Source organism: Babylonia areolata, chromosome 10, assembly GCF_041734735.1.
Source record: "Babylonia areolata isolate BAREFJ2019XMU chromosome 10, ASM4173473v1, whole genome shotgun sequence".
NCBI classification, from domain to species: Eukaryota; Metazoa; Mollusca; class Gastropoda; order Neogastropoda; family Buccinidae; genus Babylonia; species Babylonia areolata.
This window is the reverse complement of record NC_134885.1, coordinates 12,275,387-12,299,104: the sequence shown is the minus strand read 5'-3', so window position 1 is coordinate 12,299,104 and position 23,718 is coordinate 12,275,387. Positions and strand designations below refer to the sequence as shown.

Here is a 23,718-nt window from a genome sequence, read left to right as displayed (position 1 = left end):
AAAAACCACACACAAAAAAAAATCGTGTAGAGGGGGTGGGGGGGTGATTTATTTTGGTAAAAGTCTTCATTTTCAGTCTACGCCTCGGAATCACTCATTGTTATGAAATAATATACTACGATACCAACCACTGAATCGTACATATTGATAATGGGGGAAAAAAGAAAAGACCAAGATGGAGTGGCTATAGGACCAGTAGCACCGTTTCCCCCCCTGTGTGTGGAATGTTTTAAGGTTCATTGACAGCTACAAGGATAACGGGTGCCAGCATCGTGATCACTACTTCCGAACAAAGACCACAGAACATTATGAATCTGAAAATTTCTTCTGATGGTCAGTGCTGGTCAGTCAGAATGAACTATCAATTTTAAAGTGCCTTTTAAGAATTTTTTTTTTTTTGTTTTTATTCAGTTCAAACGCACAAAGGGGTAAGCAGTCACATTCATTAGCCTTTTGGGAAAAAAAAATCTTTATAAGACTTACCTTTAAGACTGAACGAGTAGATTAAAAAAGAAAAAAGAAAAAAGAAGACGAGAAAAGAACACAGCCAGTATTTATTCTGCTGTACCGATTGTCTTGGGGAAAAGGGACTGTGTCCATGCATGTTTTAATGTTTTCTACGTCACTGTAAAAAGAAGAAAAAAAAAAAGGGAAAAAAGATATAATCAAGAAAAAAGTATGGAAAGTTCCACGATTCAGAGAGGGAAATGGAGTTCTCTAAAGATAACTGACTGCACATTGGCCAAAGGGATGAGACTGTCAGCTAAATAAATAAATAAATAAATGACTGGTCAAGAACCGCAGCTTTAAATGGCTATATAGGTATCTTAAGACAGCTGCAGAACTCCTGAGAGAAGAAGGAATACAAACTTCAGATAACTGCAAACTTCTGGTAACTCAGAACTCCTGAGATAAGAACGAACACAAACTTTAAAAAACAACAACAAAAAAAACAAACATCCTCAGTCCTCCTGATAAGAGAAGGAATGACAACAACTGTCGGATAACTAACTGCACTACCCTGAGAGGAGAACGACTATATTTCACACTGGTTCCTTATTACTTGAACACTGTGTGGAGTGGTTGCCCAGAGGTAACGCGTCCGCCTAGGAAGCGAGAGAATCTGAGCGCGCTGGTTCGAAGCACGGCTCAGCCGCCGATAGTTTCTTCCCCTCCACTAGACCTTGAGTGGTGGTCTGGACGCCAGTCATTCGGATGAGACGATAAACCGAGGTCCCTTGTGCAGCGGCATGCACTTAGCGCACGTAAAAGAACCCACGGGGACAAAAGTGTTGTTCCTGGCAAAATTCTGTAGAAAAATCCACTTCGATAGGAAAAGCAAATAAAACGGTACGTAGGAAAAAGTACAAAAAAAAGAAAAAAGGGTGGCGCTGTAGCGTAGCGACGCACTCTCCCTGGGGAGAGCAGCCCGAATTTAACACAGAGAAATCTGTTGTGATAGAAAGAAATACAACCCCCCGTACCCCCCCCTCCCCCCGCCCCTCCACAAAAAATAAAAAATCCTCCTCCTACCGTTCAGAGCAAACGCGAAGGGGCGTCCATGAGAACGTCGTCACTCAGCCATGTCCTCGGAGAAGACGTGCTCAAAATGCCTGCTAAGTTCAACCAACAGCTATGCTCATTGTAGCAGTAGTAGTAGTGCCACAGTCCAACGGGTTGAAATGAACTGTCGCCACCGCCTCTTTTGCACTCCGTCACAACTTGCTCTCTCATTTGCGACACTTGGCGAGGCGTGCACTCTGTTCAAGTTCCCCACTTGGCTTGTTCGCACGGGTTCCTTCGCACTTGGTTCTGTCTGTCTGTCTGTCTGTCTGTCTCTGTCTCTCTCTGTTTCTCTGTCTCTCTGTCTCTGTCTCTCTCTCACCTCTCTCTCTGTGTCTGTCTCTGTCTGTCCGTCTGTGTCTCTGTCTCTCTCCCTCTCTCTCTGTACCAGTGTCTGTCTGTCACAGTGTCCGTCTCCGTCTGTCTGTCTGTCTGTCTGTCTGTGCGTCTCTGTCTCTTTCTGTCTCTGTCTCTCGCTCTATCTCTTTCTGTCTGTCTCTGTCTCTGTCTGTCTGTCTGTCTCTGTATCTCTCCACATGGGTTTTGTCTGTCTCTGTCTGTCTGTCTCTGTATCTCTCCACATGGGTTTTGTCTGTCTCTGTCTGTCTGTCTCTGTCTCTCTCCACATGGGTTTTGTCTGTCTCTGTCTGTCTGTCTCTGTCTCTGTCTCTCTCCACATGGGTTTTGTCTGTCTCTGTCTGTCTGTCTCTGTCTCTCTCCACATGGGTTTTGTCTGTCTCTGTCTGTCTGTCTCTGTCTCTCTCCACATGGGTTTTTTTTCTACATCCCTCTTACACAATCTTTGCGTAATCTCAACCCCCCCCCCCCCACCCCCGCCCCTCCCCATCTCTCTCTCACTCTTTTCTCCATGGGTTTTTCTCCACCCCTCTCACACAGCCTTCTCTCTCTCTCTCTCTGTCTCTCTCTCTCTCTCTCTCTCACTATCTCTGTCTCTGTTTCTGTCTGTCTGTCTCTCTCTTTGTCTCCCTCTATCTGTCTGTCTGTCTGTCTCTCTGTCCGTCCGTCTGTCTGTCTGTCTGTGTCTCTCTGTCTGTCTCTGTCTCTCTCTCTCTCCCCATGTTTTTTATTTTTATTTTTTCAACACTCCTCTTACACAATCTTCTGCGTCATCTCACCCACTAACCCCCTTCTGTCTCTCTCTCTGTGTCTCTCTCTGTCTCTCTCTCTCTCTCTCTCTCTTCTCCCAAGGGTTTTTCTTCGCCCCTCTTACACAACTTACAGCCGTCCCTTCCCCCACTCCCCCCTCTCTCTCTCACTTTCCGCCTCCCCCACCCCACTCATCTCTCACCCCCTCTCTCTCTCTCTGTCTGCCTCTCTCTCTGTGTGTGTCTGTCTGCCTCTCTCTCTCTCTCACTCCCTCTCTCTGTCTGTCTGCCCCTCTCTCTCTCCCCCTCTGTCTGCCCCCCCCCTCTCTCTCTCACCCCCTCTCTCTGTCTGTCTGCCTCTATCTCTCTCTCCCCCTCTGTCTGCCCCTCTCTCTCTCTCTCTCACCCCCTCTATCTGTCTGTCTGCCTCTCTCTCTCACCCCCTCTGTCTGTCTGCCTCTCTCTCTCTCTCTCTCACCCCCTCTCTCTGTCTGTCTGCCTCTCTCTCTCACCCCCTCTGTCTGCCCCTCTCTCTCTCTCTCTCTCTCTCACCACCTCTATCTGTCTGTCTGCCTCTCTCTCTCACCCCCTCTGTCTCCTCTCTCTCTCTCACCCCATCTGTCTGTCTGCCTCTCTCTCTCACCCCGTCTGCCCCCCCCCCCCTCTCTCTCTCTCTCTCCCCCTCTCTCTGTCTGTCTGCCTCTCTCTCTCACCCCCTCTGTCTGCCCCTCCCTCTCTCTCTCCCCCCCTCTCTCTCTCTCTGTGGTGTTGTTGTGAAGAAGTTTGGAGGGGGAGGGGTTTTTAGGGATGTGAGGGGGAAGGTGCCAGTGGGTCTGTAGGTGCCAGCCTCCAGAGGTTGGTCACACAGCACAGAGGGCAAGGGAGGGAACTCGGAGGGGAAGAGGGTGGCGTTTCCTGGCGCTGAGGGTTTGTGTGGAGTGGGCAGTTCCTGTCACCGGCATCACGTGCTTCTGGTGGTATGATAATAATGATGATAATAATAATAATAATTATTATTATTATTATTATTGTTATAATCATCATCATTATTATTATTGTTATTGCTGTTGTTGTTGTTGTTGGGGTTGTGTGGAGTGGCAGTTCTTGTCACCAGCTCCACGTGCTGGTCTTGATATTATTATTATTATTATTGTTGTTGTTGTTATAATTCTTCTTATTATTATTATTTATTGGCTAATACTGCTGTTGTTGTTGGGGTTGTGTGGAGTGGGCAGTTCTTGTCACCAGCTCCACGTGCTGCTCCTGGCGTTATTATTATTATTATTGTCATTGTTATCATATTATTATTATTATTATTGTTGTTGTTGTTATTGTTGTTGCAATTATTCTTGGAGTTGTGTGGAGTGGGTAGTTCTTGTCACCAGCTTCACGCGCTCCTGGCATTATTATTATTTTATTATTTTAATTATTGTTATTATTATTAGCATTGTTCTTACAGGTCTACCATCCTGGCCTCCGTCAGGGGAAAGTACCCACCCTCTTCAGTTGGTGGAGGCTAGTGTGCGTGTCTCTGGTATTTAGGCTATCCTTTCTTTTGTTTTGAATTGTAATTTGATTTTCGAAATTTGTTTGTTTTCTTAAGTTTCTGACAATTTCCACTTTTCTAGAAGTCCGTTTGAATGAAGATTTTCAGTGGGTGATGATGATAGGGCTGTGTTTTGTTTTTGTTTGTTTCTTGTCTCCTTCTTCTTCTTCTCAATCCTCCTCCTCCTTCTTCTTTCTTCTTCTTCTTCACCTTCTTCTTCTTCGCCTCCCCACCCCCTCCTCCTCCTCCTCTTCTTCTTCTCCTCCTCCTCCTCTTCTTCTTCTCCTCCTCCTCCTCTTCTTCTTCTCCTCCTCCTCCTCCTCTTCTTCTTCTCCTCCTCCTCTTCTTCTCCTCCTCCTCCTCCTGCTTCTTCTCCTTTCTACAACCGTGCCCATTCGCTTCTTGTTACTGATGTGAATTGGTTTCCCACTTTCAAAGTTCTGTGCGAAGGGACGAGGGCACGTACCTCCCCCCCCCCCCCAACCACCCGCTCACCCCCCACCCACCTCGTGCGATCATGCGCGCTGGTAAAGGCGCTCATGAAACGCTGAATCATTTGTGTCGTCATTGTCTCCATCATTACTGTCATTGTCATTGTTACTTTTGTCATAGTTTTGTGTTCGTGTTTTGTATTGACATCAGCTGTTATAATCGTGAAAAGCCGTATATTTTGTGTCGTCATTGTCTTCATCATTATTGTCATTGTTACTTTTGTCATAGTTTTGTGTTCGTGTTTTGTATTGACATCAGCTGTAATAATCGTGAAAGGCCGTATATTTTGTGTCGTCATTGTCTTCATCATTATTGTCATTGTTACTTTTGTCATAGTTTTGTGTTCGTGTTTTGTATTGACATCAGCTGTAATAATCGTGAAAGGCAATATATTTTGTGTCGTCATTGTCTTCAGCATTACTGTCATTGTTATTGTTACTTTTTATTATAGTTTTGTCTTCGTTTGTGTCATGACATCAGCTGTTACAATCATCGATGTCGAAGCATACACATCCGTCCCCGCCCCCCCCCCCCCCCCCACACCTCCCCACACACACCCCCCCCTCTGTAATCCTAGCGAACAGCTGATAGAGGCAGATCGATAAGAAGCCGACACTGAAGGGATGTGGTTTCACATGGCCCAAATCACAGCTGGTGTGATTAAGCAGAAAGGGGTCCTTGCGGGACTCATTGTGTGTTGTCATTACCTTGTTGTTGTTGTTTTTGTCAGGGTAATGTGTGTGTGTGTGTGTGTGTGTGTGTTGGAGCTCATGTACGTTTATATGTATTTGACTGTGCTTTCATATCTGTGAAACTGCATGTTTGGTGCATATCTGTTATGCATGTGTGGGTGTATGTGTGAATGTGTGTCTTCATGTTTTACATTTATTTGCTTATTTATCATCATTGTTGTCTTATTTCTTTATTATTATTATTATTATTATTATTTTACTATTATTATTATTACTACTACCTTTTTTATGTTATAATTATTATTTATTTATTTATTTATGTAAGCTTATCTGTTATTTATTCACCTTTTTTCTTCTTTTTTTTTTCTCAAGGCCTGACTGAGCGCGTTGGTTACGCTACTGGTCAGGCATCTGCTTGGCAGATGTGGTGTAGCGTATATGGATTTGTCCGAACGCAGTGACGCTTCCTTGAGCTACTGAAACTGAAACTGAAACTGTTTTTGTTGTTGTTGTTGTTGTTCTTCTTCTTCTTCTTTCTACAATCGTGCCCAGTCGCTTCACCGTACTGATGTGAATTGGAAGGTGGCAGAATGGTTAAGACGCTCAGCTGCCAATACAGAGAGTCCGTGAGGGTGTGGGTTCGAATCCCGCTCTCGCCCTTTCTCCTAAGTTTGACTGGAAAATCAAACTGAGCGTCTAGTCTTTCGGATGAGACGATAAACCGAGGTCCCGTGTGCAGCACGCACTTGGCGCACTGAAAAAGAACCCATGGCAACGAGAGTGTTGTCCTCTGGCGAAATTACGTAAAATGAAATCCACTTTCATAGGTACACAAATATGTAAGCATGCACTCAAGGCCTGACTAAGCGCGTTGGGTTATGCTGCTGGTCAGGCATCTGCTCAACAGATGTGGTGTAGCGTGTATGGATTTGTCCGAACGCAGTGACGCCTCCTTGAGAAAGTGAAGTGAAGTGAAGGTTTTCCCACTTTCATCGTTCTGTGTGAAGGGATGAGAACATCAGCTGTACTCATCATCGATGTCGTTGCCCTTTCGCTTCATACCCCCACCCACCCGTCCCCCCTTTCCACCCCAGCGAACAGGTGACAGGGGCAGAGTTTCCTGTCCAATCTACAAGTTGACGTGTTTCATTCTTTCAATTAACGTGTCTCTCTCTCCCCCCCCCCCGTCCCCCCCCCCCCCGCTCCACACCTTACCCTACGCACCCCCCACATAATTTATCTGATACCGGACGACCGGGACTGTGATTTTGATTGCCGTTAGTAGGAGGTTTGTTCATCAAACCGATTGGACGATACGCAAAACAGAAATGAGCTCTGTGTGTGTGTGTGTGTCTGTCTGTCTGTCTGTGTGTGTCTGAGTGTGTGTGTGGGTGTGTGTGTCTGTGTCTGAGTGTGTGTGTGTGTCTGAGTGTGTGTGTGTATGTCTGAGTGTGTGTGAGTGTGTCTCTGTGTGTGTGTCTCTCTCTCTCTCTCTCTCTCTCTCTGTCTGTCTGTCTGTCTCTCTGTGTCTGTGTGTGTGTGTCTGTGTCTGTGTGTGTGTGTCTGTCTCTGTGTGCCCTGTGTATTATATTATCTGCCTCTTTCCAGCTGGAGTCTGCTGCTTGACCTTTTAGTGCCACAGCCATGCCCATGGTGACCCGTTATCACAGTGCCACGGTACTGGATGGGGGGGAGGGGTGGGGGCACTTTGAGAGAGAGAGAGAGAGTGATGGACAGACAGACAGACACAGATAGAGAGAGAGAAACAGAGAGACAGAGAGAGACAGAAAGAGATAGAGCGAGAGACAGAGACAGACAGAGACGGACAGACAGACGCATAGACAGAGACAGAGAGAGTGAGACAGACAAATAGACAGACAGACACTGGTACACAGCCGGAGAGAGAGGGAGGGAGGGAGACAGACAGACAGACAGACAGACACAGAGAGAGGGGTGAGCCTGAGAGAGAGAGAGAGGGGGGGGGAGGAGGTGTTGGAGGGGGGGGGGGGTCGCTGGAAACTGGACATGGCGTGGAGGTGGAGGCGTGGGGGTGGGTGGGGGTGGGGTTTGGGAGGATGGTGAAGCCGGGGGTGGGGGGGGGGAAGGGTTCTGAAGATCTGTGTTTGCAATTTGAAGAGGTGCTATCAGCTTTCTATCTGCACGGACTGGAGACGGACCACCGGCAAGTAAAGACAGCCATTAGTAACACCGCCTCCCCCCCCCCCCTTCCCTCCCCGGACCCCCCACATCTCCCCTGTCCACACCTCATGGAAAACGCCAACCACCACCAGTTCATATCGTTTCCAGTTTCAAGTCTTTGTTCTTGTTCTTGTTCTCCTCCTCCTCCTTTTCTCATCCTCCTCCTGCTTCTTCTTCTTCTTCTTCGTCGTCGTCTTCGCTCTTGGGCTGCAACTCCCACGTTCACTCGCATGTGCACGAGTGGGTTTTTTTTTACGTGTATGACCGTTTTCTTTACCCCGCCATGTAGGCAGCCATACTCCGTTTTCGGGGATGTGTATGCTGGGTATGTTCTTTGTTTCCATAACCCCACCGCGGAACGCTGACCACTGATGGATTACAGGACCTTTAATTAAACGTGCGTATTTGATCTTCTGCTTCTTTTATTTATTTTTTTTCCCCAGCCTTTTTCAGGATCCAATCCTCCCACCCCCTTCCTCCTACTCACCTTCCCCCCTTCCCCCTTCCGCCCCAAGACACTGACGTATATTCCCCCCCCTCCCCCTCCCTCCCCACCCCACAACAAGACCCCAGGTTTTTCCTTTTTTGCGTTCCCATGGCCAGTAGTACAGCGGACATTCGCAACCAACCGCATTCTGAGAATCTACGTGTTTCCTCAAGTGTGCCCCCACACGTCACTGACACTGTGTGCTTTTTTCCCATGCCATGCCGTGCGCCCCGCGCGCCGCAGTTTGCGTGCACACTTTATAGTGCAGTACCACTGAGAGTCGATTGGCGTGGAAGTGCGTCAGTCGTAATCAGCCGCCTGTGGGCCTGCTAATTAGTGGGTGTTGGTGCGTATGTTGTTAGTTGTGTGTGTGGGGGGGAGGGGGTCCGGGGGGGAGGGAGTTGTGTGTGTGTGTGTGTGGAGGGGGGAGGGGTTGTGTGTGTGTGTGTGTGTGTCTCTGTGTGTGCTTGTGGTATGGGTGTGTGTGTCTGTGTGTCTTTCGATTTGTGTGTATGCCTGTATATGTGTGCTTGTGGTACTGACGTGTGTGTTTATGTGTGTCATTGTGTGTGTGTGTGAGTGTCACGGTGTGTGTGTTTGTGTGTGTGTCAGTGCGTGCGTGCACTTGAGCACAGGGCAGTGTGGGGGTGGGGGGTGGGGGGGCTTGAGGGGGGGGGGGAGAGGGGGGTGGAGAGAGGGAGTGGGGGGGTTAGGGGGTGTCGAGTTTCCCGCCTGGCCAAGTTAGCCTGTCGACGGCCTGTTCTGATTTCTCAGTTCAGATTGTCGTATTCGTTCACAGAAACGGAAAATCTGTATCGTGAAGCAAATACCCTAACACTGAATGTATGATACTTTTTTTTTATTTTTATTTTTTACAACGTTGCGATTGATTTGTTATCATTGTCATTATTATGATAGTCTTCGTCACCTCCATCATATTATTATTTTGTTCTTTATTATTTTTTTCTTTTAATATCATCAGTGTTTTGAGTGACAACTCCCTCATTTTTCGTTAACCATCTCTCTTGAAACAGCTTGCTTCATATCAGTACATTCGGTTCAGGATGATTTCGTTGTGTGTGTTATGTGAGTGCAATAGTTATCGGTGTTCAGTTGAATGTTTGGTGCAGTGTATCCGTTGAAGAGTGTAACACACCAGTTTGATTTGAGTAGGTGTTTGTTTTTGTGAGGGGGAAAAGCATTGTATTAGAAGAACAGTGTGTGTGTGTGTGTGTGTGTGTGTGTGTGTGTGTGTGTGTGATGGGAGGAAGAGTATGAGTCTCGCCCGATCACTGAGTTTCAGTGCAGCTTAGACAATGGGTTGGAATACTGGCATCAGGCTGAATGATACATCAGTTGCTTTGTCCTTGTCGCTATTACAGTATCACAGGATATATCTATATGAATAACGTTTTGTCGGTTTTTTTTTTCAACCTTTCGTTTCCATCTAAGAAATGGAATCATCATTTGAATTATCTTTTGAAACTAATCGATGACTTCGATCTTCATTTAAGTGATTATTTCAGCATCACACACACACACACACACACACACACACACACACACACACACACACACACACACACACACACACACACAAATTCGGTTATTAGTATTTGTGTGTGTGTTTCTCAGAAATTGATGAAACACAGTGTAAAGTCCATCACCGTGAAGTACGGAAACCCGGTGTAACAGCCTCAAACTACCCCCCTCCTGCTGGATTTTTACCCAGGTGTCATTCTGGGCCAGCTTGACTGACTCCACCCCGGAGTTGTTTATGGTCCATCAATAGCGCCCCACCCATCTACCCTGCCCCCTGGTTGGAAATTAACTCCCTTACTACGGATGTAATCAGACTATTGAAAACAGGAAGGGGGGTTGTTTAAAGCTAGCCTGGCACGACTGCCATACCTATTAGCCGGAGGACGGTAAAATGAAACTAAGGGGTTGGGGGGTGGGTCAGTTCTGACCAGTAAAAGTTTGCCGCCGGGGTGTGTGTGTGTGTGTGTGTGTGTGGGGGGGGCCTTGGGGGTGGGGTGGGGGGGGTTATTCCAGGCTAGTGTACACACATCCCCGGAGTTAGTCTTGGCACGTATGTCCAGATTTTATCCCCCCGGAGTTGGGGGTGGGGGGGGGGGATAAAAAGTAACGTGTATACGACTATATGCTGCTTCACCGGAGGGTGATGTGGACTGCAGCTGACAGGACTGGCAGTGTGGCCGTGTGGACCACCTCAAGGCACGTGCCGGGCCCACTGAGATAGTACATGTTTACATCTGATACACCGTCTGCTTGTCGGGCCTCGTTCCCTGCACGAGCACTGGCACTGGTGTGGATGGGATGAGGTGGAGACGTATAGCGCGTGCGTCCGTGCGCGTGCACAGTGACCCAGTATGCAACATATTGTCATGTCCATCTTGTGTGTGTGTGTGTGTGTGTCCCAAGTTTTAAATCAGATGGAGGGCAGGTTGAGTTTGGCCGGGGGTTTGGGGAGTGCGGATGGTGAACTGACGGAGTAGGAGGAAAATCATCAGAGACAATTAATTGTCAAATTATCAATAATTCTTGAGTCTTCCTGTATTCAGACCAAGAGGGGAGTGAGGTGGTTGGGGGGGGGTATGTGTGTGTGTGTGTGTGTGTGTGTGTGGAGGGAGGGGGGCGGGGGGGGGGGGGGCTGCTGTCCGTCGTCCTCAGAGTTTGAGGATGTGTCACTTTGTCGGCAGGGCTCGAGTTTTCACTCTGGCCCGAAGGCACCAAGAAAACAACGACACGCCCTGTGGAGCTGTGCACAGCTATTCTGTGCTGTGACTTGGACTTGCTTGATTTTCATTCCTGTAAGCTCCTTGAGGAGCATGGGGCCATGACTTACTTAATTTTATTCCGGTGACCTCCGTGGGGGCCACAACTGCCCTTCCTGTCGCGGACTGGGTTCGTGGCTGTGTTCTTCAGCTACAGAGGTCCGTGTCCATCCGGCGGCGGCCTTCATCTCGCCCCCCTTCCTGTTGAGGGTTCCGCCCCAATGCTTGTCTGGTGATGTTCTTCAGTCGGAGGTTTGTGCAGGGTGTGGCTTATAAAGCTGCATTTCCTATTTCAGTTCCTGATTTCCAACGTGTTGGCATTTTGTATCGTTTCCGGTCTCTTAATGCCAGTAATGCGTCTTTGACTTGTGCTGATGAAAGCCCGCTGCAGTTCGTCAGTGTTCACCCCCGAAAACGGAGTATGGCTGCCTACATGGCGGGGTGTAAACGGTCATACACGTAAAAGCCCACTCGTGTACATACGAGTGAACGTGGGAGTTGCAGCCCACGAACGAACGAAGAAGTCAGTGTTCAACTTCAATGGTCTTCAAGTCTCTGATCCATACAGGAGGAGGAGGACGGATTTTGTCAGTGTTGAATGATATACTCCTATCGCGGTTGGAGTGGGGTGTATTCTGTACGATGCTTGTTGCGGTTGCATCGTCCCGTGGCTGTCTTTGAGGGGCGGGGCAGAGGATGATAAGGGTGAGAGGAGGTGGAAGTCAAGACGCTGGCTTCCGTGACGGTCTTCTTGGTTTCCGGTCGGTTTTCTTCTTCTTCTGCGTTCACTCGTATGCACACGAGTGGGCTTTTACGTGTATGACCGTTTTTACCCCGCCATGTAGGCAGCCATACTCCGTTTTCGGGGGTGTGCATGCTGGATATGTTCTTGTTTCCATAACCCACCGAACGCTGACATGGATTATAGGATTTTTAACGTGCGTATTTCATCTTCTGCTTGCATATACACACGGAGGGGGTTCAGGCACTAGCAGGTCTGCACATATGTTGACTTGGGAGATCGTAAAAATCTCCACCCTTTCCCCACCAGGCGCCGTCACCGTGATTCGAACCCAGGACCCTCAGATTGACAGTCCAACGCTTTAACCACTCGGCTATTGCGCCCGTCCAGTCGGTTTTCAAAACCGACTGGAAACCAAGAAGACCGTCACGGAAGCCAGCGTCTTGGCTTGTGTTCCCGCCACCCACGTTTCGTCCGAAACACTGAACTTAAATAAACTAAAATAATATTATTAATAATAATAATAACCTTTGTTGTACTCAGGCTGTTATATTGTGTTATGTTGTGTTGTATTTCTTTGTATTGTACTGTACAGTAATGCATTAATGGTATTGCTTTTTGTTGTATCGTGTTGTGTTGTATCGTATCGTATGCTCTTTTCAACAAAAATCTCTGCGTGGAATTCGGGTTGCTGGCAGCCGGCTGTCCCTACACAGTGGGGGGGAAAGCTAGTCAGTGGGGGGGAAAGCTAGTGGCCACAGCACAAGCACCATTCCCGCCCCCCCCCCCCTTTCCCCCCACGCCCCCCCCCCCCCTCCCCCGGCTTCCACTTGCACTGAGTGTTCAAGGCACAAGTGCCCTCGGTTTGTTACGTCATTTCAGTGAAAGAACAACACCCAGACTACGAATCACAGTGCAGCTGAGGGAAGGAAGGGAGGGAGGGAGGAGTGCAGAAAGAACGGGGCTGGGTTACAATGAGTGATCTTAGCAGCGCTACTAAGTATGCTTAGCGTTAAGAATGTTCCTAACTCTGCGCTGATTCCATAGACTTAAGAACGAACATTCCGTAACGGTAAGCGCGGAAGGTGTTAGGGTTTTCTTTGGGCTCGCCAGAGTTTGCCCCAGGGCTAAAAACGAATGGGGGGGTACAAGTATGATGTTACACCGGGTGAAGAGGGTAAGTGAATGATGTCTGGCCGTCCCGTCTCCGCGCTGGTTTGGCCCTAATTAATGAAGTAGACGTTGCCCCCGGTTGACTTGTTGTATTGCATAACCCTTGGCGGTGATTGTATGTGGCATACTGACGTCCTCTTCACCGGCCGCGAGCTGAGGAGGGTGACATCCGATTGGCAGCGCGTGCGTGTTGTGTGTGTGTGTGTGTGTGTGTGTGTATGCGTGAGAGAGAGAGAGAGAGAGAGAGAGAGAGAGTACGAACGAACGAAATTTCATCAATGAGGAAAGCCACGGTGGTGTGAACATGTATAATTAGGCTTCTTTATATTTTCCAGCCCACAGTGCAAAGTGAAAATGAAATGAACCTATTCACAAAAAATAAGAAAGGGCTGAAGAAATACAAATACAACATTCAAATACACTTAAATACATACACAAACATGCACATGAACAGAATCATGATAATTCAAACCATGTATGGAAATATAACACAACTAAGTTAAATGTTGAAAAAATGGTGCAAGTTGATATGTAGGGATATGGACATCTATTCCTTTTTTCTTCTTTTTTTGTGTTGTTGTTGTTGCTGTTGATGACTTATTCAAACATTCTCAGTTGTTTTTACTTAGAATGTTATATGTGTATATCAATTATATGGTGTTTTTTTTTGGTTTTTTTTTTTTAATGTTGTTGTTTGTTTTTGTTTTATTTTCCTATTGGTACTATGTTTTTGTCAGATTTGTCTTTTCTCTTTTCCCAATATATGCGTTTATTCATTTAAAAAAGAAAAACAAGCAAAAAAAAAAAAAAAAAAAAAAAAAAAAAAAAGAATCATGATAATTGCATTCATGACAAAATGTATATATATATATATATATATATATACGTGTGTTATTACAGAGAGAGAGGGGGGAGGGGAGGGGGGCGGAGTAGGGATGGGGCTGGGGGAGGAGAGGGGGTAGGGGGAGCAGGCTAGTGTTAGGTTTTGTCTTATAACCAAAGATCATATAACTGACAGACAGAGAGCCACTGATGTCATCACAGAAGCGAAGTTGGCGTGAGTGTCTGACATTTGTGTGGCAATGAAAAAGGATGCATGTCTGTCAAAACAGTTGCGTTTCTTTCCATTCTTTTATTTTTTCCGTTCTTTTCTTCTCTTTTCATTCTATCTTTCTTTCTTTCTCTCTGCTGTTTTTCTTTTTTGTTTATATTTTGAAACTGTCTTGTCTTTCCACTACATGTTCATGTGCTGCAGTTTATATCACAGGTTGACATAAGCTTACAGTTTGGCCAACAGCAAAATGAGAGCTGCATGATCAATGGTTTCTCCATTGCAGTGGGAAGTCATTTACAGCCTAGTTTTTTTTGTGTGTGTGTGTGTGAAGGACTATGACTCTCAAACTTGGAGGCAAGATTGCATTGGCTCTTAGTGCTGTACCATTGGGGGCTAATTGGCCTTTGGGAACCATCCCAAGGCCGAGAGAGTTGGGATGTAACCCAGGCAAGAAAGACACTGTCCACTACAATCAAATTCCAGCCTAGATAACGGGACAACAGTTGCCTCCTCTGTTGTTCTGATGGTCATAGTCGGACGGACACGACTTGGTGTTATACATACCTGTGCCGCATTTTCTTTCCCATACAAACAAACAAACACCTCTTTGCTGTTCGCAATCTGAAGCGCAGACAAAAGAGGTACACGAACAGAACAGTGGAGTGGTGATGGTGTTCTACGTTAGTTCTTCGTGAGTTTAAAAAAGAAGTGCAGATGTTTTACGTTAAAAAGAAGTGTCAGATGTTGTACGTTAGTTTAAAAAAAAAGAAGTGTCAGATGTTATACGTTAGTTAAAAAAAAAGAAAAAAAGAGAAGTGTCAGATGTTGTATGTTAGTTTAAAAAAAAAAGAAGAAGTGTCAGATGTTCTACAGTAGTTAAAAAAAAGAAAAGAAGTGTCAGATGTTCTACAGTAGTTAAAAAAGAAAAGAAAAGAAGTGTCAGATGTTCTACGGGAGTTAAAACAACAACAACAACAGAAGTGCCATAATATGGTTTTCACCCAAGACAAGAGGAATGGCATTGTGATGAAGACATTGCATGACTGATGACTGTTGCAGGTGATTGTGGACGATGTGGACATGGGGACGGTCTTCGAGTTCCCCTGCAGCCGCTGGTTCGCCATGGATGAGGACGACGGGCAGATCTCCAGAGAGCTGGTCCTCAACGTGGGGCCCATGGACGCCTCCCCAGGTAGGGGCTGTTGTAGACCTTGTGGCAGGAGAGAGTGAGTGCCTGTCTTGACACACACACACACACACACACACACACTTCTCAGCGATGATCATGGCTGGACACGTTGGTCCTTGTCAGGCAGCTGTGGGTTTTGTTGTTTTGTTGTTGTTGTCTTAAAAAATGCAGTGTTTGGACTAATCATATTAATTATTAGTATAATGATTATTATTATTATTTGTTGTTGTTATCATTATCACTTTTACTACTGATTATTCTTGATATTTATGAAGCTTCTATCTACGGTCACTGGCCAAACTAAGTGATTTACAAACACGAAGACATTTGATTAGCAGGCTGCCAGTGCGTACCTGGGTAGAGTGTGGACTGACAGCTGCCTGCAGGAGTTTGTCTTGACATGCACACAGACATACAAACACACACACACACACACACACGCACGCACGCACGCACGCACGCAGATCATTGAAATAATCTTGTCTCCTTTCCAGTGTAAGGGAGAATGCAGATTAAGGAATAGAGGGAGAGAGGTAGGGAAAGAGGCTGGATGGAAAAGAAGAGAGAGAGATGGAGGGAAGGAGTGAAGGAAAGGAAGAGAGAGAGAGCGAGAGAGAGAGGGGGGGGAGGGAGGGAAGAAGGCCGGAGGAAGACGAAGAGAGAGAGAGAAAGGGAGGGAGTGCGGAAGAGGGAGAGCCACAGAGAAAGAGAGACCCTACAGACAGAAAGGGAGAGGGGACCAGTCAGGCCCTCCACACCCCCCAACCCCAATCCCCCCACTCCCCCCTTCTCCCGTCTCCCCCCAAGCAGTCAGCCCCCACCTAATTCGCCATGCAGGTGGCCAGATCAAAGAGAGCCAGAACCAAACACCCAGATCTGCACGGTACAGTACTGTACTATTCTCCAGCCACACAGCCAGCATACTGCCACACTGCGGCCAGTTACAGGGCCTCTCACCCTGCTGAAAGCTTGTGGCCATCATGTGGAGTGTTGGTCTGGAGGTAACGCGTCCGCGTAGGAAGCGAGAGAATCTGAGCGCACTGGTTGGAATCACACCTGCCATCACGTGAAATGATGGCCTAGAGGTAACGCGTCCGCCTAGGAAGCAAGAGAATCTGAGTGCGCTCGTTCAAATCACACTTGCCATCATGTGGAATGTTGGCCTAGAGGTAGCGCGTCCGCCTAGGAAGCGAGTGAATCTGAGTGCACTGGTTCGAATCACACCTGCCATCACGTGGAATGTTGGCGTAGAGGTAACGCGTCCGCGTAAGAACCGAGAGAATCTGAGCGCACTGGTTTGAATCACACCTGCCATCATGTGGAATGTTGGCCTGGAGGTAATGCGTCCACCTAGGGGAACTGAGAGAATCTGAGCGCACTGGTTCGAATCACACCTGCCATCATGTGGAGCATTGGCCTGGAGATAACGCATCTGCGTAGGAAGCGAGAGAATCTGAGCGCACTGGTTCGAATCACACCTGCCATCATTTGGAATGTTGGCCTGGAGGTAATGCGTCCGCCTAGGAAGCGAGTGAATCTGAGCACTCTGGTTCGAATTACACCTGCCATCATGTGGAATGTTGGCCTAGAGGTAGCGCATCCGCCTAGGAAGCGAGTGAATCTGAGTGCACTGGTTCGAATCACACCTGCCATTATGTGGAGTGTTGGCCTGGAGATAACGCATCTGCGGAGGAAGCAAGAGAATCTGAGCGCACTGGTTCAAATCACACCTGCCATCATGTGGAATGTTGGCCTAGAGGTAACGTGTCCGCCTAGGGGAACCGAGAGAATCTGAGCGCACTGGTTCGAATCACACCTGCCATCATGTAGAGTGTTGGCCTAGAGGTAACACATCCGCCTAGGAAGCGAGAGAATCTGAGCATGCTGGTTCGAATCACGGCTCAGCCGCCAATATTTTCTCCCCCTCCACTAGACCTTGAGTGGTGGTCTAGATGCTAGCCATTCGGATGAGATGATAAACGGATCCCGTGTTCAGCATGCACTTAGTGCACGTGAAAGAACCAATGGCAACAAAAGGGTGGTATTCTGTAGAAAAATCCACTTCGATAGGAAAAACAAATAAAACTGCATGCAGAAAAAAAGAGAAAAAAAGGTGGTGCTGTAGTATAGCGACGCACTCTTCCTGGGGAGAGCAGCCCGAATTTCACACAGAGAAATCTGTTGTGATAAAAAGAAATACAAATACAAATACAAATAGTGGAAATGTGTTCGCCTTGGAAACGAGGGAATCAGAGCGTACGGGATCCAATCCCACACTCGCCAGAATTCGCTCCCTCCCCCCTCCACTAGAACTTGAGTGGTGGTCTGGATGCTGGTCATTCGGATGGGATGATAAAATGAGGTTCTATGTTTAGCATGCACTTAATGTGTGTAAAAGAACCCATGTTAACAATGGAGTTGTCCCTTGCAAAATTTTATAGTAAAATCCACACAGATACATACCTGTGTGTGTGTGTGTGTGTGTGTGTGTGCGTGTGTGTGTGTGTGTGTGTGACTGAAGCCTGACTGAATGACACAGGAAACGAATGATGAGCACATAAAGGCAGGTGTCAGTCGGCTTTCCCCAGGCAGGCAGCCCGTGTTGAGCAAATGACTCCATGTTTGTAAAGCGCTCAGAGCTTGGTCTCAGTCCAAGGGTGGGCACTGTATGTGTATCTATGTCAGTCTGAAAAAAACTAAACAAACCTGACAAGCTTTGGCCGTGGCCATCATTTGTCATTGTAAAGTACTATTTGGATTTGGATTTCTTTTTATCACAACAGATTTCTCTTTGTGAAATTCAGGCTGCTGTCCCCAGGGAGAGCGCGTCGCTACACTACAGCGCCACCCATTTGTGGGGGTATTTTTTCCTGTGTGCAGTTTTATTTGTTTTCCCTATCGAAGTGGGTTTGTCTACAGAATGTTGCCAGGAACAACCCTTTTGTTGCCGTGGGTTCTTTTACATGCGTTAAGTGCATGCTGCACATGGGACCTCGGTTTATCGTCTCATCCGAATGACTAGCGTCCAGACCACCACTCAAGGTCTAGTGGAGTGGGGGAGAAAATATCGGTGGCTGAGCTGTGATTCGAACCAGCAGGCTCAGATTCTCTCACTTCCAAGGCGGACACATTACCTCAAGGCCATCACTCCACTATGTGCCTTTACCAGATTCCTATGCAGTCATCGGGTCTCAGCTTGTCTATTTCATTTGCTTGTGGGTCTGATAATTGTAATTTCATGAGATTTGGTGTTGGTTGTTTGATGTACATCTTAAATGCCTGTGAAATGGTTCAAGGTGAATAAAGAAACAAAGATGGAGAAAATAAGAATAAAGCTTGTAAGATTCTGGACTGCTTTCTGTCAGAAAAGTGTTTCGTATTAGTGTCTGTTCTGCTTTTCAACTTAAAAATAGTTTTTTGTTGTTAGATTTTGAGCTGCTTTTTGTCATGAATAAGTTGGATTCTTTACTGCTTTCCCCTCATACATAACTTTTAGATTAGATTTTTTTTTTAAACTGCTTTCCTACGTAAATAATTATAGATTAAATTGTTTACTACTTTCCCACATAAATACAGTTTTCTGTCATAGAAAAGCTTAAAGATTGATTCTACACTACTTCAGTTTCCTTCATCAATACCTATCTCTGTGGCTGCCTTCACCTCTACACTCCATCTAGCTCACTACGAGGTTTCGGATCCACTCTGTTTACGTATACCCAGATTCAAACTCTTGACTGTTGTTCTTTCTCTGTCTCTGGACCTTGCAGTTGGAATGAACTACCACTTTCGCTGCGTCAAGTCTCCACTCTCAGCTCTTCAAAGTCTGGCCTTAAAACGCACCTCTTCCCAAAATAGCCTCCCTTCCCTGCCTCTTCCTTGTCTTCAGTTTCTCCAGTTTTAGAGTTATGCATGCGTGTGAATGACTGGTGCGAAAGCGCTTTGATTTGTCTCTGCACAAGATTCAGCGCTATATAAATACCATTATTATATTATAGTATTATTATTATTTTGAATAAAACAAAATTTTGTACTGCTTTTAAACATGCATTAATTTCAAAGAATTATATTCAGTACTGTTTTCCCACATGAATAAGTTTTCGTTTAGATCCAGCACTTTTCTTTTTCTCATAAATTAGATTATGTGTTTCAAATAATAAATAGATGCTCTTTGTGAGAGCCTTTTTAAAAAATTTTAAATTATTTTTGTTTGTTTGTTTGTTTTCATTCTCACCCATTGGAGATTAATTGTGAAAAGGACATTTTTTCACCTTTATTCACTTTAAGTAGATGTCTCTGAGTACCTCAAGTTCCCCCTCTACTTTAATTCACACAATAATGTGATTGGTGTGTGTGCGTGTGTGCAAACTAGTGAGTAGTGAGTGAGTGTGAGAGAGAGAATGCACGTGTGTGTGTGCAGATGCTTTTGTGTGTGTGTGTGTGTGTGTGTGTGTGTGTGTGTGTGTATGGGAGGGGTCGGGTGGGGAGGGACACGCGTACATGTGTACACACATGAAATCTTCTTGTTTATTAAGCTTCTCAGTTGAATAATCATAATATGATTGATATTATTTTTTTTCTCTCTCTCTCTTCGTTCCGATCTGTTGTGTGGACACAGGGGATGGAGGTGAGGCATTCGTGTGGTGTTTAGAACCAGTGGCCCTGAGCATTGTGGTGTTGGTGTTGCTGGATTCACATGTTCTTGGCTTGATTTTCTTCTTCTCCTCTTTTTAATCTTAAAACAATTCTTTGTTCTCCCCTAGACTGCTCTTCACTTCCCCCCCCCCCCACCCCCCCCCAGATCCCCGCCTCCTCCCCACCCTCCCTCACCCGACTCCCCTCCACACACACATGACCCCCCCCCCCCCCCCCCCCTCATCAACCGACCAAAAATTTATTGTCTGTGATCCTGTAGATAGTGTATGGTGCATGCATGCTCTTTTATTTATTTATTTATATTTATATATATTTTTTTTTCAATGATGGTTGTAGTGACAAGTTTTAGCATTTTTAGGATAAGGTGTGTGTGTGTGTGCGTGCATGTGTGTGTGTGTGCGTGCGTGTATGTGTGTGTGTGTGCGTGCGTGTATGTGTGTGTGTGTGTGTGTGTGTGTGTGTGTGTGTGTGTGAGTGCGCGCGTGCGTGCACATGTAAGCATAAATTACTGGCTGAACTAAGGAGCAAAAAGCACTCAAAAATCGATGAAAAGGGATTCTTTTCATGTTTTTATGTGTAGTTTCTGTCTTACCTTTTATGGTAATGTCTTCTTCTTAGTTGTTTTTTTTTTCTTTCTTGTGGGAGTGTTTAACAAGAGAGAGAGAGAGAGTGTGTGTGTGTCTGTCAGTGTGTGCGTATCTCTCTCTCTATGTGTGTGTCTGTGTCAGTGTGTCTGTGTGTGTGTCAGTGTCTGTGTGTCTGTCTGTGTGTTCCAACACATGGCTGGAAGTCACCAGCATTGACAGTGTTCCCTTTCTTTAAGTATTTTCAAATGTAGTCAGATGATATCATCTCTCTCACACACACACACACACACACACACACACACACACACACACACACACACATGCACACACACTTCTTTATTTACCTATGTATTTGTTTCTTATAAACCTTAAGAACTAGTGACATTAAAATTTATTCTATTCACACACACACACACACACACACACACACACACACACACACACACACACACACACACACACAGAGACTTCTTTATTTACCTATGTATTTGTTTCTTATAAACCATAAGAACAGGTGGCATTAAAATTTATTCTGTTCACACACACACACACACACACACACACACACACACACACACACACACACACACACAAAGAGAAAGGAAATGAAAATGTTAAACTTGCTGCCAACAAAATGCATTGAAACTGGTTGTTTTTTTTTTAATGTTTTTTGTTGTTGTTTTTTTAAGGTCAAGGTGAAAATGTGTCCATCAAATTTGTAAATAGGGAAGGAACAATACTAGAACAAGTTACAATCAGCACAAATACTATCAGCCTAATTATTGATGGCACTTGGTTGGGTGTGGCAAACACGTATGGCAAACAATATAACAGAAAATTCTAACTGTGTGCTTATATCCGTATGAATCACCGTACTACTTAATCTGTCCTCATTATGATCTTTTATCAGTAGATTTATGGTTATTGATACTTGTTTTTGTATGCTCTGACATTTTTGCCTCATGGTGTCTGGGGTTTTTTTTTCTTCAAATTATTATAAATTTCTTCTCAGCGTTGTTGGTTTTTTTTTTTGTTTTTTTATAACCTTTCTATGACTTTCTTTCTGGATGTCACTGACTGGTGAGATAGGAAGGTGATGGTTGGTGGGTAAGTGATTATTTTGGTGAGAAGATGTTTGTTCATGGTATAAAGACATCTATGAATATGTGACAGTTATCAGAAGAAAAAAAAATGTAGCCCTAATAGTCATCATTAACTGCTGATTATTATTATTTTTTGTTTGTTTGTTAGTTTATGACTAATCTGCATGTTAACTTCTTGTTGATCTTTGTTCATGTCCTTTGTTTGTGTATCTGTTTGTGTGGTTCTTTGTTCAGTTTTGCTTTTTGTTTTCTTTAGGAGTCAATTGTTGTGATTTCAATGTGGATGTGTTGAATGGTGTACAAACTGCCTGTTTTAGCTGACATGTAATATTTCCCCCCTGTCTTGCTTAGTGTCAAGTTTTAGAGCATGATGTTTTGTGATATTTATTCACTGATTTCATGCTGTCATTTTTTACTTTTTTTTTTTTTTTTTTTTTTTTTTTTTTTTAGTGTGGAGAGAAGTATTTTCTGTTGTTTCACATGTTTTGGCTTGTGTATGTGTTAGCAAAGTGAGTGGGCATGATGACTCTGTTTTGGTTGCCTCTGTGTCCATCTGGTTGTGTGTTGGGTGTCTGGGGTAGTTGGGGTGGGGGGTGGGGGTGGAGCGGGTATCAGAGGAAGGTATGTATGACTCGGTATTGTGCATGTGTAAGAGTATGCATGCTAAAAGGCTGTTGGCTGTATATTTTCGTTGTCGGTATATCATTTGGCATAACAAGTGACAAAAATTTGAATGCATTCTTTCTGTGGAGTGATTTGGTGTGTGCATTCTATGTTGTTACTTTGGTTTTCCTTTAAAAAAAAAAAAAAAGAAGAACAAAAAAGAGTCTTCATATTACTTTAATGCATATTTATGCTGTTTTGCTTCTCTGTTAACAGCTTATATAAATATAGAGCAAAATGTTGGCAGAGGAAAACGGATGGAGGAAAACAACTCTCCACAAAGATGGACTGAAAAATGCTGTGATGAAATTGTTATTCCTCTGAAAATGGAGTATGGCTGCCTTCATGGCAGGGTAAATATGGTCATACACCTAAAAAAAAAAAAAAAACCCACTTGTACATGTATATGAGTGAACATGGAAAATGCAGCCCACAACAAAACGCAGAAGAAGAAGAAGAAGAAGAAGAAGAAGAAGAAATTGCCACGACAAAGAATTAGGAAAGTGCAATATTTTGCTTGATTTAGCTTACAAGTCATTCTGTATGGCACTTTAATGGTGTGTTTTTTTGTTTTGTTTTGTCAGTGATGTTCACCAATTTTCAGTCAGGTGCAGTCTTTCTTTCTTTCAGTCTCTCTGTCTCTTTTGATCTCTGTTTCAGTTTGTCTCTTTTTCAGTCTCTCCTTCAGTGTCTTTCAGTTTCTTTCAGCCTGTTTGAATCATTCTCTCCCTCCCTCTGTCTGTGCCTGTCTGTGTGTTGGATCATAGTATAAGTACTTATTTGTGAGCAATCTCTTATTTGTGTTCCTTCATTGTCCTTCCTTTTTTTCTTCTTCTTTTCTCAGCACCGGATGTTGCGTATGATAAATGGATCAGTTTTGACTTTTGACATGATCTTCAAACTTAGACTGAAACTCTCTGTCTGTCTGTCTGTCTCACTCGCCTTCGCTCCTTTTCTCTCTCTCCCTCACTCTCTCTGTGTGTCTTCCTGTCTTTGTCTCTCTTTCTCTCTCTCTATCCCCCCACCCTCTCTCTCCTTCCATCTTTTTCTCTGTCCCTCTCCCCCCCACCCCCCCCACCCCACCACACGGTCCCCCCTCTCCCTCCCTCTCTCCCTCCCTCTCTGTCTCCCTTTCTACCCCCCCTTCCTCTTTCTTTCCCTCTCTTTCTCAGTCTCACTCACTGTGTCGCTCACCAGGCATACCCTACATCATCACGGTCAGCACGGGCGACGAGCAGAACGCGGGGACGGACGCGCGGGTCTTCATGATCCTGCACGGCGGGGAGAAGGGCGGGGGAGAGACCAGCGGCACCATCTGGCTGGAGTCGGGAAAGTTCAAGCGCGGCATGACGGACATCTTCAACGTGGACGTGCTGAAGGTGCTCTCCCCTCTCTCGCACATTGACGTAGGCCATGACAACACGGGCGTGGCCTCCGGATGGTTACTGGAGAGCGTGACCGTGTACTGCCCGCTGGTGGGCATCGAGCAGGTGTTCCCGTGCGGCAAGTGGCTGGCCACCAGCGAGGCAGAGGGCGTAGTGCAGCGCACCCTGTACGAGCAGACGGGGCTGCGTCGGAAGAGGGAGAAGAGTGAGTTGGAACTCGGTTGTCGTTGTTGTTGTTGTTGTTGTTGTTGTCGTTGTTGTTGTTGTTGTTGTTGCACCGCCTGGC

The 23,718-nt window shown here is 45.7% G+C and overlaps 2 protein-coding genes across 2 annotated transcripts in view; one reads left to right on the top strand and one right to left on the bottom strand.

Annotated features, from left to right (window-relative positions):
• LOC143286786 (uncharacterized) overlaps nucleotides 1–23,718 on the bottom strand; it is a 289,541-nt gene that overhangs the window by 111,458 nt on the left and 154,365 nt on the right. The gene's annotated exons all lie outside the window — the stretch shown is intronic.
• Nucleotides 1–23,718, top strand: part of LOC143286785 (lipoxygenase homology domain-containing protein 1-like) — a 175,152-nt gene that overhangs the window by 72,274 nt on the left and 79,160 nt on the right. Inside the window, 2 exon segments of the mRNA XM_076594567.1 lie at nucleotides 14,912–15,044; nucleotides 23,245–23,637. Of these exon segments, the coding sequence (XP_076450682.1) occupies nucleotides 14,912–15,044; nucleotides 23,245–23,637 (526 nt within the window).